General features: G+C 44.1%; 1 protein-coding gene across 6 annotated transcripts in view; it reads left to right on the forward strand.

Annotated features, from left to right (window-relative positions):
• The first annotated feature begins 1,371 nt into the window (after positions 1 to 1,371).
• Positions 1,372 to 15,747, forward strand: part of myom1a (myomesin 1a (skelemin)) — a 30,287-nt gene continuing 15,911 nt past the window's right edge. For 4 of the 6 annotated variants that reach the window (XM_030364751.1, XM_030364753.1, XM_030364755.1 and 1 more), the window contains exons 1-16: positions 1,372 to 1,534; positions 2,542 to 2,753; positions 5,710 to 5,880; positions 6,125 to 6,311; positions 6,738 to 6,895; positions 7,434 to 7,526; positions 7,712 to 7,800; positions 8,451 to 8,495; positions 8,597 to 8,758; positions 10,629 to 10,790; positions 12,287 to 12,428; positions 12,922 to 13,121; positions 13,545 to 13,601; positions 13,933 to 14,057; positions 14,543 to 14,726; positions 15,179 to 15,353. In XM_030364751.1, the coding sequence (XP_030220611.1) occupies positions 2,584 to 2,753; positions 5,710 to 5,880; positions 6,125 to 6,311; positions 6,738 to 6,895; positions 7,434 to 7,526; positions 7,712 to 7,800; positions 8,451 to 8,495; positions 8,597 to 8,758; positions 10,629 to 10,790; positions 12,287 to 12,428; positions 12,922 to 13,121; positions 13,545 to 13,601; positions 13,933 to 14,057; positions 14,543 to 14,726; positions 15,179 to 15,353 (2,120 nt within the window). In that variant the 5' untranslated portion in view covers positions 1,372 to 1,534; positions 2,542 to 2,583. The remainder of the gene's footprint in view (positions 1,535 to 2,541; positions 2,754 to 5,709; positions 5,881 to 6,124; positions 6,312 to 6,737; positions 6,896 to 7,433; positions 7,527 to 7,711; positions 7,801 to 8,450; positions 8,496 to 8,596; positions 8,759 to 10,628; positions 10,791 to 12,286; positions 12,429 to 12,921; positions 13,122 to 13,544; positions 13,602 to 13,932; positions 14,058 to 14,542; positions 14,727 to 15,178; positions 15,354 to 15,747) is intronic. The other 2 variants (XM_030364752.1, XM_030364757.1) reach the window with 2 other exon arrangements.

Below are 15,747 nucleotides of genomic sequence, written 5' to 3' on the forward strand. Positions count from 1 at the left end.
TTCAATCGAGCCAATGTGGTAGATTTATCTTTTACCCTTCGATAAATATTTAATTGACATGTTGTCCAAACTTTATTGCTGCTAACTATAGTTCATGACTTACCTCTTCTACTTGGCGTCTAAGGGCGAATGACATCTTAGGAACTTTAACAGATAGTTCATTGATACGAGACATTTTGACTTACCCAGTTTCCCGATAACATCATTGAACGCATTCTGAAGTCACATTGATGTTTATGTGTGTGTGTGTGTGTGTGTGTGTGTGTGTGTGTGTGTGTGTGTGTGTGTGTGTGTGTGTGTGTGTGTGTGTGTGTGTGTGTGTGTGCGTGTGCGTGTGCGCGTGTGTGTGTGCGCGCGCCCGTGCGTCGGATGTTATATTATCATGGAGCGTCACTGCGTCAGCAATCAAAAAAATCGTATTAAGTGGGGTTGCATGAAGTAAGTATAAAGCTATATCTTCTTGGTTTATGCATGCTTTTTTAAGGCCCCTTCACATAAATATGAAGCAACATATACTCAACATTTTAATACAAAGCCTTGTTGCAGGAGACCCCAGATCTTGGAACAAAAAGATCGCAAAAAATATATATTTTGCATCATTGCGTCTGATAGAAAATTGAACCAGCTCCATAGGTGTGTGTGATGCTTAAACTACCCTGAGTTGGACATAAGTTAATCATAGATGCATATTAATGCATATGTTCACATGCATGTGCAACACTGAACAGTATAATATCAACCTTTTCACATTCAATTATCATAAATATTTGATTGCCCTAAAACTACTTCAGTTGAATGCTTGACAATTTTAGGATTTTGCAGCAGGTGGCAGTCTAGGACCAAAACCCAAACGGTCAAACCCACCAGACGTCGGGACCCTGATTTGAACCCTGTAGTGCCACCCACAGGCCAAAGCTGGGCCTACATTAGTGCTCTAAAGTTTAAAACATTGCCTGTTTGTTATTTTTCCTTTCTGCTCTATTTCTTTTCCATGCTGAGAACAACACACTATTCAGTCATGCATTTGTGCTTCTATGTCGAATTTAAAAAACTTGTCTGAGACTGATGCTTAGTGTCCTCTGGCCTATTGTTGGTCTGTTGGTTTACGGCCTGATAACACATGCTCATTGAATCAGGGACTTGCGCCGGGAGCAGGTGAAGAAGATTTGTTCTAAGCCACAAGTGAATGTCCTCAAATGGAATAGATCATATTCATAACAACAACAGTCATTCCAATAATGTAGTTTGCACAAAATAAAGGATATGTCCAGTCGTTTAGCTTTTTGGACATATTGCCCTTCGGACCTTCACGCAGTCTCCTGTGCTAAATTTAAAGTGGCCCGAGCCTTAAAAGGTTGTGACGGTGTCTTGGACATTCTGCCGAGTGGCAGCATTATTTTTGTTCTGTGGACTGTCGTCCTGTCCACTGCCCTGCACCCGAGCTCCTTTACCCCAATCCGGACTGGCTTTAGTTTCCTTTTGGACTAGTACCTCGCAATTTCTCTTGCTTTTCTTCAACTGATTCATTGTTTTGGTGAGTGCTATTTCTGCTTGTTATATTTTCGACTTTATTCATCTTTTTACTTAGAAGTCTTAAAGACATTGTAGGCCTATCCATGATGTGTTTATCCTGTTTTTTATTAAGTCTCTAAAAATGAACATTTAGGCAAATATAACTTAGGTCCTTCTAACTATGTTTATGTTTTATTCATGATTTAATCGCAACGCTGCATAATGGTTTTCAGTGACATTTTACAACAGGTAAACATTACTGAAAAGACATTTATCTGTTCTCCTTACTAAGGTGTGTGCTTGCATGCCAATTTATAATGACCCTAATGAATGGTAGGAATGGGAAAACTATTCCCATTACATATTAAATAAAATACAATACAATACTACAGTATAAGTCAGTATCATAGCTCACATAACATTTTACATCCCCAATAACATAAGGTATAGTGTCATGTTATTATTGATAAAAGAGTGAAGGCTGAGACATGGTGCAACATGCCTACTGTTTGACAGGAGTAGGTTTAGTAGCATCAGGTATGCAGTAACGTGGTAATTGTTTGTTACAAAAGCTTTCCAGCTTATGGGTCAGACATTCCTGTGGAAGTGTGTGGGCAATGGGCATCCTCATTTTGGAGAGCCTTGATGTGGCTCTAAAATGAAAGGGATCATAACATGCTATAACAACATTGTGGAACTAATCCTAGAAAGAAGAGCTAGCTGCTTCTGCTTCTAATAATGTGAATAAACTGGTTCCGCTGCTTTTGCTCCATCTTGCTCCATTTAACGTAATATTAGTTATTGGATAAATAGATAACGATTTCATTAGGCAATCACCCAAAACCTCATCCCATCCTAGTCTTAACAATGTCCCTTTCCCTTAATTCCCTTTTTTCTGCTTCAACTAATTCATCGATTGTTAACTCAAAGTCGTCCACTTAAATCCCCCCCCCCCGCCTAACTCAAATCTGTCGCAAGTACCAGACATAGAGATTGACCCTGCGATTGGTCCTTCTGTGACACTGTAAGTTGGTGTGGAGCAGAGCCCCCCACCCCCCATCCCCCCCGAGGATGTCCGGATCAGTGCATCAGTTGGAGACGCGCCAACGCCAGCAGCACTTTCAGGAGCAGAAGCAGACCCTGGAGCAGCAGCATCACTTTGAGAGCAGCTATCACCTGAGCAGCAGGTCCTCTGTTAGCCAGAAGTCTGTCTCTCATGAGCTTCACAAGAGCACTCAAGGGTAAGGGTGTGGAGGAGAGGCACACCTGCTCAAATCAACGCTCATTCTTTAACGGTTGATATTGAGGGACAAGAAAACGAACAACATTATGTTGGTAACGGCTGTGGATGAAGATGATCTAGACTTGACAAAATGGTTGATATTTCTTGAGTTGAGTTGAGTTGAGTATTTCCGTAAATGGGTCACTTCCCCCAGGGTGATGAAGTGAATGGAATTAAGTGAACCGTTGGTATATATTTTGAAAAGTAAACACTGTTGTAGTGTTTGGTCCATAGACTGTATGTAAGGATGTTGTTAAAGGTTGGGATGCTGAGCAGAGGCTAGCTGTGTGTTGCCCAGGAAACAGCATGCATCTTCTGTTGCCTTAACAACAGAGTGGGGAGCCATGCTGGTTATGCAATCCTACACAAAGCTTTTTCGTATGATATATTATCTATATCTATTATCTATTTAAATATTGATGCCCCTTGACTTTGCTTCATAGCAAGTGGTGAAAAATGGTGACAATGCTATTTAACTCTGCACCTGAGTAGGTTTTTAAACATTGCCCGTCTGTTTTATTATGGCAGTTCATGCCATTGAGTTTAGTTTGCGGCAAAATTGTTATCACTAATTTGTATCGGAAAGCAAGCAAGCCTGGAGTTTCTATAGCAGCACATGAGTATATTTTAAATAATGCACAATATCTTAATTTTAATAAAAGTACGCAATATATTAATCACAGTGGTTCTCCTTTACAGTTTATACAAAGCAAACATATCATTTGAATGTTTCAGATGGCTGTTAGATGGTTGAATACAAAGACAAAAATGCTATCCATCCAAAAAAACTTTTATTTCTGTCATGTTTCCATGGCATGTTAACGGACTAATGACACATGTCATTGGATTATCTGTAAGCCTTGAAATCGACTGACCCGTCATGCACATTGTTTTGACAGCTTTAGCCTAAAATGTGAGGTTATAATAACATCAAAGGTTCAACCAAAAGGGAAATCTCCAACAGGGTATGTGTGTCTTTAACTTAATGTCTGGTAGGATTCTGTCATGGTGTTTGACTCTCCTCTAGGCTAGACACACATAAACCCCAAATGTTATTTAACAACCTGTATCTGAATCCACTGTAATTTAAGTAAATTGTACTTAATTACAGTTACAGTCTCAAAGGTCTTCACAGGCCCAAAAATAATATGACAGGGCTAACGATAACTCCCCAAATCCAAGAGGAACCTTGAGAAGGAACTCAAAAGAGGGATCCCTCCTCCATTGCTGGTTTGGTGGGCACGAAATAGCTTTCAAATGGGCAGACATTTAACGGGATCAAAAACCAAAGCAGAAACAAAGTAAGTTTAGTAAGATCCAATAGCTTTGGATGAAAGCGTACCCTAATTCAATAATAGTGTAATAGCTTGGGACTTGGCAAACATTTGATACCGGTCTGTTATAAACAGTGAGATTGACTTTGATCTCCTCGCTGCCAGGGATAATGCAGAACCATACACCTCATGAAGGAGGTGTATGGAGAGCAGGAATTTGAGCTGCATCTCAATGGCTGCCAGAGATATTCAAGGACAGCTGGGCTATTTCTGTTAGCCGAGTGAGAGGAGCTATCTTTATGCTGAGTGTACAGTGAACTCTCCTACTGAATTGACCTGTGTTTGTAATGTAATGCAAAATGATTTTCTCAGTATCTGTTGTAAATGGTTGTTAGCACACATAATCCTTGTGTATGTCTCAGGAACACTTGTACAATTATGTTAGGAAAAATGATATCTTCAATATTAATATTCGTCCCACAAATGGAACATCCTACGGTCACACTCGGTGTCTCTGTGTGGGTTTCTCTCTCTCACTCCCTCTCTGTCTGGCACTCTCGCTCTCATTCTCTGTCTCTCTCACACTCTCCTCTCTTTCTTTGTTTCTCTCTGACCTTACACGTGGCTTTCTTACAGCTTAACAGCCCATTCAACAGTCAATATGATAAATTCTTATTTACCAGATGAATCCTCTATTCAATTACCCATTTCCACTTGTTATTCACTCGTAACTCTCCCAGATGAAGTGGCATGTGTCATATGTTGTTAAGGACAAATGAAAGGCCACATCACAAAAACACTTTGTGCTTTCAAACACGCACTAGATATGGACTAGCAAAGTAGAATTTATCAGGCACCTTCCCACGTCCAACAGTTCCGGTGTAGGGCTATTTATAAATCTACAAGTGAGATGGGTTATGGATGCTCTTAGTCATAAGTCATGTTTTTTGGGATCAATGCAGTCAGTGAGCTTATAATAGAACATTATCCTCTTCTGAGTATCAACCATTGTGTCATAAATTAATATTGAGTATGCATTGAGTATGCATTAATGTTTCTATTTAACATAGCTTTTTACCACTTTGTGAAAGGTAAGTGTATACATGTACATATCCTCACTTCATCTCACAAATCCAAAAGTGTAACAGAATTATTGCATTAGCATTCTGCTTCTTGTTATAAGTTCCTTCAATTAATCATAATAGGTGATGAATGGTTTTAGATTATTTGGCAACTATGTTGTGTGCTTTAATCTTGCTTTAAGGGCATTACTTTGGTCACTGTCCTCTCCGGGCTTCACTAAAACGTCAGTCACCAATATAATTTGTAAACATCACCTCATTGTACATATTCTGCCTTAGAGAATTTAGCACAAGTCAATCATTACTCTACACTATTTCAATCCAAAAGACCAATGTGCTACTGCTGTTGTTAACGTTCTAGGCAGGCCCTCTCACACTAAATGCTCTTAGGCGGAATCGGCACAACGGAAGAATGGTAAACAGATGATTTAATGAAGCCAGGAGGGACGGCAATATTGGTCTGCTCACCCAGACCGGTATTGTCATTTTAAGAAGTGAGCTGAGCTGCATGTGTGTGTAGCTTCTGTCAGACACGTGACTCTTGTGGTCTCATTCCCAGGGCCAGCCTGAAAACGGCCAGCCTGAAGACCTCACAGAAGACCTCTGTGAAGACAGAGAAGGCGATGGCCTCTAAAATGAGCCATATCACCAAGAAGGCCGAACGCAAGTACCTAGCCACGGACACAGATCTCGAGGTCATCGGCTACGTTGTCCCTGTATTCAGAGCCAAGTGAGTGAATATCAATTCGCGCTTCATGTGCTTTGCTCATGAAGCGCGCAAACAATGTGATTCTAGTTCCTGTTTGTGTCAACAAACAGGCAACACATTTGCACTCTCTATGATCAGGGATTAATACTTGGTTTGACTTTGGTGTCCATTGTCCACGCGAGAAACCAAGATGGTGATCAATGCATCCCTATTGGACCTTCAGCCCCTCACCCTCTCACCCTCTCCTGTGTCTGTTCTGTTGTAGCCATGAGGTGGTGCGGGGTCTGGCCGAGGCCCAGGACGAGGTGGTGAAGGAGGAGGGGGTGAACTACGTGGCCATGAGGAACCTGTTTGTGAGGGAGTCCCAGGAATCCATGACGCTCACTGTGGAGAAGAAAACCAGGAAGACGATTGTCAGGGAGTCGGCCGAGAGCCTCCAATTGGACAGGAAGGTAAGTCCCTCCCTTCTACACATACGTAGCATGGGGTTTACAGTATACCAGAGTTCTTGAGACGTTTTTTTGCTTGCTATGGTTTATCTCATCCGTTGCAGGTTTGGGAAAATTGGCGCTTTCTTGAACCATCCTACATGGATTCAGAATGTGTTATGTTATTATGAACCGGTTTGGAGTACTCTATCGAATACATCTTTAGAAAAGATACAAATTAAAGCTGGGACATGACAGACAGAAATGCAATTTGGTTGTAGATAGTCTTTGTTGTATTTAAATTCTTGTGATCTGTAGGTCTTAAATGCTTAATCAGCTTCCTCACACCTATATTAGGGATATTCTATTCATTAATTCTGGTTAATTCTGAAGCAAAAATATCGTTACATCATCACATACGAAGCATTGAGCTTTACCATCTTCCTGTAGCTGGAGGAGAGGTCAGAGTTTCGTAAGAAGATGAACTCAGACAGCCTCTGCCACCGTCCCGAGTTCGTGGTGAGGCCCCGAGGACAGACGGTCTGGGAGGGCAGGACCCTGAAGCTGCACTGCACTGTGGCCGGCTGGCCCAAACCACGCGTCGCCTGGTGGGGAACCACTCTGCACACTCAGTCACCATCTCTCGCTCACGAGGCATCTGCATCACATGTACATTCAGTCAGTTAGCAGACGATGTCATACAAAGCGGCTTTAAGGACAGTACCAGGCTGGGTACCATACCGATGCCCCTTCACTTGACCCAGACCATCGTATGGGTCTCTCCTGGTTTCACTGTAACAAATGTTTCCAATATAATGAATCGGAATCTCTTTGTTGACTGATTCTGGCTGATTCTGCCAAAGATGATTTTGTGTGATTGCACCTACGGTACAGGAAAGTATTATTGCATTATTATTATATTGGTAAGTAATGTGGCAGTAAAGTTGGGTCAGGTGGTTACAATGGTTTGATCTCCCACACCGGTATTTTCCTTTAAAGCAAAGTGAGACCGAACACTATCCCAAGCATCCAATCAAAAGAGGAATAAATACAAAAACGATCAGAATTCTCAAAACGAAAAGCCGCTACTGATTACTGTGCCATTACTGATGGGAATCGTCTTGGTCGTGGGCTATGTGTTCCCAGGTACAAAAACAACGTTCTGATCGACGCCAAGGCCCACCCTGAGAAGTACACCACCGAGAGCAACTACAACATGCACTCCCTGGAGATCAAGAAGTAGGTAGCCTGCTTTTACACTGCATTGTACCTGTAAGTCTGTATGTATGTTTGTATCACAAATCTACTCACACCAAACAATGCTCCCTTGCAAGTGTGCAATTACCTAATCTTCATGAGTTTAAATTGATATTTGACATGAAAAATTCATCTAGGTTTCTCGTTTCCCCTTTATTTTTCCCCAGTTGTGAGTTCTTGGACACTGCTCTGTACCATGCCTCTGCCCTCAACATCAAGGGAGAGTCTTCTGCTACGGCCACAATCGTTATCAAAAGTAGGTCAACCAAGGCCGTTAAAAATGTTGTGATCGCGCAGCGTTGAGATTGTTGTATCGTACAATTCATGTTAGATGATGCCGTTGGAGAATGGATTAGGTGTTGATGGTAATATCTCTCTCCCTTCCCTCTCTCTCTCTCTCTCTCTCTCTCTCTCTCTCGCTCTCTCTTTCCCTCTCTCTCTCTCTCTCTCTCTCTCTCTCTCTCTCTCTCTCTCTCTCCTCTCTCTCTCTCTCTCTCTCTCTCTCTCTCTCTCTCTTTCCCTCTCTCTCTCTCTCTCTCCCTCTCCCTCTCTCTCTCTCTCTCTCTCTCTCTCTCTCTCTCTCTCTCTCTCTCTCTCCCTCTCCCTCTCTCTCTCTCTCTCTCTCTCTCTCTCTCTCTCTCTCTCTCTCTCTCTCTCTCTCTCTCTCTCTTTCCCGCTCTCTCTCTCTCTCTCTCTCTCTCTCTCTCTCTCTCTCTCTCTCTCTCTCTCTCTCTCTCTCTCTCTCTCTCTCTCTCTCTCTCCCTCGCTCTCTCTCTCTCTCTCTCTCTCTCTCTCTCTCTCTCTCTCTCTCTCTCTCTCTCTCTCTCTCGCGCTCTCTCTCTCTTTCCCTCTCTCTCTCTCTCTCTCTCTCTCTCTCTCTCTCCCTCACTCTCTCTCTTTCTCCAGGGTTCCAAGAGGGGGAGGCAGCAGGCCCTCTGGACCCTAAACCCCGTGAGTCCAGCCCATCCCGACTCCTCTTCCTGAACGCCCCCCACTGACTATAATGCTGTATTCTCCCCCTGCGCGTGCCAACCCGTCTCCTCTCCCTGCAGACGGATTCAGTTCCGAGCACGGCGTCACCTTCGAGACCAGCATCCTGGATAAGTTTGAGGTGGCGTTCGGCCGCGAGGGCGAGACCTTGAGCCTGGGCTGCACCGTCATCATCTACCCCACCATCAAGATGTACCAGCCGGAAGTGGTGTGGTACAGAAACTGTAAGTGTTTGGACACAGACCCCACAACCACACGCTGCGTTTCCTTGTATACCTGTTACCCTTGAGGTGATGGAGAACAGGATCTAAAACGTTTAGTTAACCATGATAGTTCACTAAATAAATAAGTGTAATAATAATAATAATAATAATAATTGTATTAATACACCTGAATTTATTTTGAGTTGTCAATATACTTCTCAAGGTCAGTGTTGGTTGGCTTTAACTTGCCCTAAAATACGGCTCTTTGGCGCAATTATATAAAAATCGAACTTGGCATGGCACCTTGCCTGTTTTGCTTGCATTATCAACTAAAACCCGCCCATATGAGAATGGAAGCCTCTGATTGGACCGTGTGTCAGCCGGATGGACTAAGGGTATGGAGGTAGATTTGTGTCTTTATTATGCAATCAAAAATAATAGGTTTGAGAGCAAAACTTTCCACACTGCAATCAAAAAATAGATTTGAGAGCAAAACTATCGACACTGCAATCAAAAAATGTTTTATTGCAAGATAAATTAATGTGATAAAAAAAATATTAATGGGAATCCAAAAGTTTTGTTTGCAAACCCAAAAGTTTTGTTTGCGAATCCAAAAGTTTTGTTTGCGAATCCAAAAGTTTTGTTTGCGAATCAAAAAGCTTTGTTTGCGAATCCTAAAGTTTAGCTTGCGAATCCAAAAGCTTTGCTTGCTGTTGAGCTGAATCTCGTGGGCGGGACCTACACCGAAAGATGTAAGACACGTCTCTATTGGCCAGTCTCGATCGGAGTGACAGCTTGGCAACATCCGAAAAGCCGCTGCCCCCCGACCGCCTCCAGAAGCAGATTGTCGGCCTGACGGACAGGGTGTTCGTTTGTGCCTCTCAATCCACGGCGGCGGTCAACAACATCGCCCTGCTCTCCTCTGCCATGGTCTCCTTGTCGGCTGACAGGGAGGCCTACGGGATATTCAGGGCGCGCAAGCGTGCGCACGGGACAAGCTCATAAGGCGAAGCCTAGACGGCGTAGCCTACATGAAATAGAACTCCCTCTCTCGTTACTAACTGTGGATGTTGCCAAGCTGTCACTCCGATCGAGACTGGCCAATAGAGACGTGACTTACATCTTTCGGCGTAGGTCCCGCCCCCCCAGATTCAGCTCAACAGCAAGCAAAGCTTTTGGATTCGCAAGCAAAACTTTAGGATTCGCAAGCAAAGCTTTTTGATTCGCAAACAAAACTTTTGGATTCGCAAACAAAACTTTTGGATTTGCAAACAAAACTTTTGGGTTTGCAAACAAAACTTTTGGATTCCCATTAATATTTTTTTTATCACATTAATTTATCTTGCAATAAAACATTTTTTGATTGCAGTGTCGATAGTTTTGCTCTCAAATACATTTTTTGATTGCAGTGTGGAAGGTTTTGCTCTCAAATCTATTTTTTGATTGCAGTGTGGAAAGTTTTGCTCTCAAACCTATTATTTTTGATTGCATAATAAAGACACAAATCTACCTCCATAGTACCTTCGAGTAAGAATCCCAGACCCTAGTACTGAGGCTCTTGCAAGGCTACGCCGTGCTACCCTTAACAGTATATTAGTACATACAATTTGTGTTGTTCATTGTTAAATTGTTAACAAACATCAAACTTACATCACGACACAAGGACAGTCTAGAAAAAAGCTGTTAACCCTCTCTCTGATTGGCTGATATCAGTACCGCATGATGTCACTCTCAATACAAAGTGACATCCCCGGGTCACTTTAATCTCCGCCAGTCAAAAACAGTATTCAGGCAGCCTGTTATTTTTGTGTGTGGTGTTCAGTGTTCAGCTTTTGCTCTCTCTCCCACCGTTCCTCCTCATGAATCCGAACCGCGTCTCTCCTGTGTCCAGCCGTGGCCCTGAAGGCGTCCAGGTGGGTGAACTCCCACTGGAGCGGTCAGAGAGCCACCCTCACCCTGACGCACCTGAACAAGGAGGACGAGGGCCTGTACACCCTGCGCATCAACACCAAGTCCGGCTTCGACTCCTACTCCGCCTACGTGTTCGTCAGAGGTGAAGGATACACATTGTGACGTTACGCGTTGAGCTATTTCAGTGACATCGTCGTTCAGCGTGTGGGGATGGATTACTTAACCTTAGCAATACGCGACGCGTAACGGCAAAGTTAGGCTTATCCCTAGCAAACACTTAACATACATACAGTATTTATAATCGCACAAACTATGTGCAATACAGGTAAATTCTGGGGAAAACAATCATAAAACAATCACATGTTTAAATGTAAAATGACAAAGGCTAATGGACCTTGTCAGGGCACAGAGTGACAGAGGCTGAAGCCGTCAATTAGACGAACAAACAACACACACACACTTGTGTTTTGTCATGTGGAACATTACAGAGCAGCGAACAGTTGGGCCGTGGTGGAGAGTGTTCACAGGCTCCGGTTACCCAGTGACTTCACCCCCCCCCCCCCCGCCCCCACCCCACCCTCTGGCTCCCCTCCTAGTACCCACCCTTAAAACGACACGGCTCCTCTCTCCCTGTCGCCTTGGGTGTCTCTTAAGGAATCTCCCAGGCTATATCCGTCCTGCTCCATTCCTACTTGATGAAGCCAACGTGGGGAGAGAGAGAGAGAGAGAGAGTGAGAGAGAGAGAGAGAGAGAGAGAGAGAGAGAGAGAGAGAGAGAGAGAGAGAGAGAGAGAGAGAGAGAGAGAGAGAGAGAGAGAGAGAGAGAGAGAGGGAGGGGGAGAGAGAGAGAGGGAGGGAGGGAGAGAGAGAGAGAGAGGGAGGGAGGGAGGGGGAGAGAGAGAGAGAGAGAGAGAGAGAGAGAGAGAGAGAGGGAGAGAGAGAGAGAGAGGGAGGGAGGGAGGGAGGGGGAGAGAGAGAGAGAGAGAGAGAGAGAGAGAGAGAGAGAGAGAGAGAGAGAGAGAGAGAGAGAGAGAGAGAGAGAGAGAGAGAGAGAGAGAGAGAGAGAGAGAGAGAGAGAGAGAGAGAGGGAGGGAGGGAGGGAGGGAGGGAGAGAGAGAGAGAGAGAGAGAGAGAGAGAGAGAGAGAGAGATAAAAGGAGAGAGAGAAAGAGAGATAAAAGGAGAGAGAAAAGGAGAGAGGGAGAGAGAGAGAGAGAGAGAGAGAGAGAGAGAGAGACTGCTTTGAAAATGAATATATATAAAATACATGCAGTTTACGTTAATTAAGTTGTATCCGTTTTTCTCCGATATATCCTAAACACAAAATAATATATAACACAAGTTTACTAGCGGCATGGTGTGCTACCAGTTCACTAGGAGTGTAGGAGGCAGAGTATGGAAACCAGGTTCTAAAAAAGGCTCTGTAATAAAAACCGAACAGCACAAGTATGTTTTGTATGTGTGTGTGTGTGTGGGTGTGTGTCCTTTTGTTTCCGTGTGTTTGTTTGTCCATGTGATGTGTGTATGTGTGCATGCTTGTTTGACCGCAAATCCCTCTGACTGTTTGTTGCATACTGATCTGTGTACGTGTGTGTTTGTGTTTGTGTGTGTGCGTGTGTGTGCGCCCGTCTCTGTGACAGATGCTGACCTGGAGGTGGAGGGCGTGCCCGTGGCCCCCCTGGACGTGCGCTGCCACGACGCCAACAAGGACTACGTGGTGGTGACCTGGAAGCAGCCGGCCGTGGAGGGCAGCAGCCCCATCTTGGGCTACTTCATCGACAAGTGGGTCGCCCCCCCTTCACTGTAGTTTTATCTGGAGGCAGCCGTCCATCAGGACAATGCAGCCGAGAAAATTAAAAACTACATTTGCGTTGAAGTTGACTGCCTGTTAGGAGAATGGAACTTGAACCTTTCCCTCCTTCGTTGGATAATGTTCTTTGCTTTCTTCTTGTTTTTAATGGGTCATGAAGGATAATGACCCATTAAATATATATATATATATATATATATTTATAAATGTATTATCCTTCATGACTCAAAAAATAAGTATATTTATTAAATATACTTGTGTTTTAAATATACTTATTTTTTGTTTCACCATATTCCCCTACGATGTATCAAAATAGGGTTGGACATTAAGAGTACTTGAAGCTACCTTGATGTCATCTGCAGTATGACAGCCACGGCTGATCCTACAGTGACACCCTGTGGTCCGGGGGTGTGAGTGCGTCGCGCGGCAGGGCTAACTGTGTGCGTGTGTGTGTGTGTGGCGCAGGTGCGAGGTCGGCACCGAGCACTGGGCGCAGTGCAACGACAGCCCGGTCAAGTACGCCCGCTTCCCCGTCACGGGCCTGGTGGAGGGCCGCTCCTACATGTTCCGGGTCAGCGCCCTGAACACCGCCGGGGTCAGCCGTCCGTCCCGCGTGTCGGACGCGGTGGTGGCCATGGACCCCTCCGACAGGGCCCGCCAAAGGGGTGAGGAGACAGAGAGTAGGGCTGCTCCGTTACGGGAGGAAAATCATAATCACGATTATTCAAACGATTATTTTGGACTTTGGAAATATGATGAATTATTTTGCATTTCTCTCCAAAAAAAATAACACTTTATTAGTGACAACTTTGAAATTTCGCCTTAAAAAAATATACCAAATGTTCAAAGAGAAAATGATCTACAAATATTTGTCCAGCTGTTCTGCAATATTTAATGAATAAAATAAATGTACGTCAATTTGATTGTGTAAGTTTGGAGATATTTTAACACGATCAAAAGGAGAAAAAAAGAACGCACAGCCCTAACAGAGAGAGAGCTGGGGGACAGTCTGTTACATGGGAGGCTGTCGGGCCGTGGTCATGTTAGACTGATCGATCGTGTCTTTCTGCTTTAATGTCTCGTTGCAGCCGGACCTTCCGCTCCTTGGACCGGGATGATCAAGTTCACTGAGGAGGACCCCACTGGTGAGTTCATGAGCCCCAACCCGACCTATCAGATTCATGAGCGTTAGTGTAACCGTGATAACTCTAACTGCGTGTTTGAACGTAATGACCTATGACAACTTAGCGTTTGACCTTTTGCCAGTTCAACTATTTTCGAGACATTTTAGATTTAACACACACATCGCTTTCAAGTGTGAACAGCTTCTTTCTTTCTTTGTCCATTTTTGTGTTGATTTAGCCATGTTATCGATTTTGGTATTGAGGATCAGCATGGTATTGAGTATGTAATGACTGAATTTGTACATGTTAACATGTATATGATGCCCTCCCCCCTCTCCGTTTGTCTCCATAGTGGGCGTGGTCCCTGGGGAGCCCAGCGAAGTGGTGGTCACTGAGGCCACCAAGAGCTACGTGGTCCTGGGCTGGAAGCCCCCCGTCCAGAGGGGTCACGAGGGGGTCATGTACTACATCGAAAAGGTGAGAGGAAAGTCCTTTCAAAATGGTAGATTTCCTACAAAACATCCAGGACTGATGCACAACCCCAATTTACTACAGAACAATTTATTCCAGTATGGTAGTTTGTATGTTTACATATTTCCCAATTCTGTGCCCGGTTTACATTGCTCGTCCTTGTATGTTTCTGTTTCTCTCCCCCTCTCTCTCTCTCTCTCTCTCTCTCTCTCTCTCTCTCTCTCTCTCTCTCTCTCTCTCTCCCTCTCTCCCTCTCTCTATCTCTGTTCTCTCTCTCTCTCTCTCTCTCTCTCTCTCTCTCTCTCTCTCTCTCTCTCTCTCTCTCTCTCTCTCTCTCTCTCTCTCTCTGTTTCTCTCTCTCTCTCTCTCTCTCTCTCTCTCTCTCTCTCTCTCTCTCTCTCTCTCTCTCTCTCTCCCTCTCTCTATCTCTGTTTCTCTGTATTTCTCTCTCTCTCTCTCTCTCTCTCTCTTGCCCTCCCTCCCTCTCCCAGTGCGTTGCAGGGACCGACCAGTGGCAGCGTGTGAACACGGGGATGCCGGTGAAGTCTCCGCGCTACGCCCTGTTCGACCTGGAGGAGAGCGAGTCCTACAGCTTCCGCGTGCGCTGCTGTAACTCGGCCGGCGTGAGCGAGGCCTCCGGGTCCACCAGCAACATCACCGTGGGAGACAAGCTGGGTCAGCAAGAAACTCCCCTCTATCCTCCTTTGATTCTTTGGTTCTTTGATTATTTTGTTATTTTGTTATTTTGTTCGCTCGTTCTTTAGTTCTTTTGTTTTTTCCGTTCTTTAATTCTTTTGTTATTTGTTCTTACTTCCCTTATTTCTTTCTTTCTTTAATTTTTTTACATTTAAACTAACATTTAGGGTATTTAGCAGACGCTAAGCAACCTAATAAGTACAATAAGTACATCGTTGAAAGGAAAGAGAAAGAATAATATATCACTGTCAGTACAGTAAGGTTGTTCAGAGAAACCAGCGCCTAGCACTTACAGTTGCTAGTTGAACGCGTGGACAACCAAGATAGCTAGGATAAAACGCTACACAATGCTAAATACTTTTTCTTAGTGCCTGTTTGTCAAGTCTTTGCAGGGCCAATAAAGATTGTTTTGAACCTCTCTCTGACCTCAGAACTGCCCTCCTCCCCTGGCGCGGTGACGGTCACCAGGAACTGCGCCACCTCCATCGTGGTGTCGTGGGCGGCCTCCAGGGAGGTGAAGCAGCTGGTGGGCTACTACATCGAGTACAGCGTGGTGGGCAGTGAGGCCTGGGTGCCCAGCAACAACAAGCCCGTCAAGAGCACCAGGTCACTGGGATACACTTTACCGGTTTAGCCTAGCCTAGCGTATCTTCTCTAGTTAGTCTAGGTTAGTTTATTTTAGTTTTTCAATTTTGTCTTACCTTGGATATTTTGGGGTTGAATCAAGTTTACTTTAGCCCTTAGCATATCTTTATATCTTAGTTTGGCATAGTACATTTTATTTTACATTAGTATAGTTTATCTTAGATTAGTTGAGCGTACTTTCGGATTTATTTATTTATTTATTTTCCTATAGTTTACCTAAAATCCTTATAGTTTAAAGAAGTTGAGTTTGATTAATATGCTCCATGTCAATTAATTGTCTTATTGAGAGAGAGAGTACTCCACCTAGTGGATGTTGCCTGTCATTACAGATCTAAATCACGGTAGTTCCATGAGT

The sequence above is a fragment of the Gadus morhua genome, chromosome 8 (genome assembly GCF_902167405.1).
Source record: "Gadus morhua chromosome 8, gadMor3.0, whole genome shotgun sequence".
Lineage (NCBI taxonomy): Eukaryota > Metazoa > Chordata > Actinopteri > Gadiformes > Gadidae > Gadus > Gadus morhua.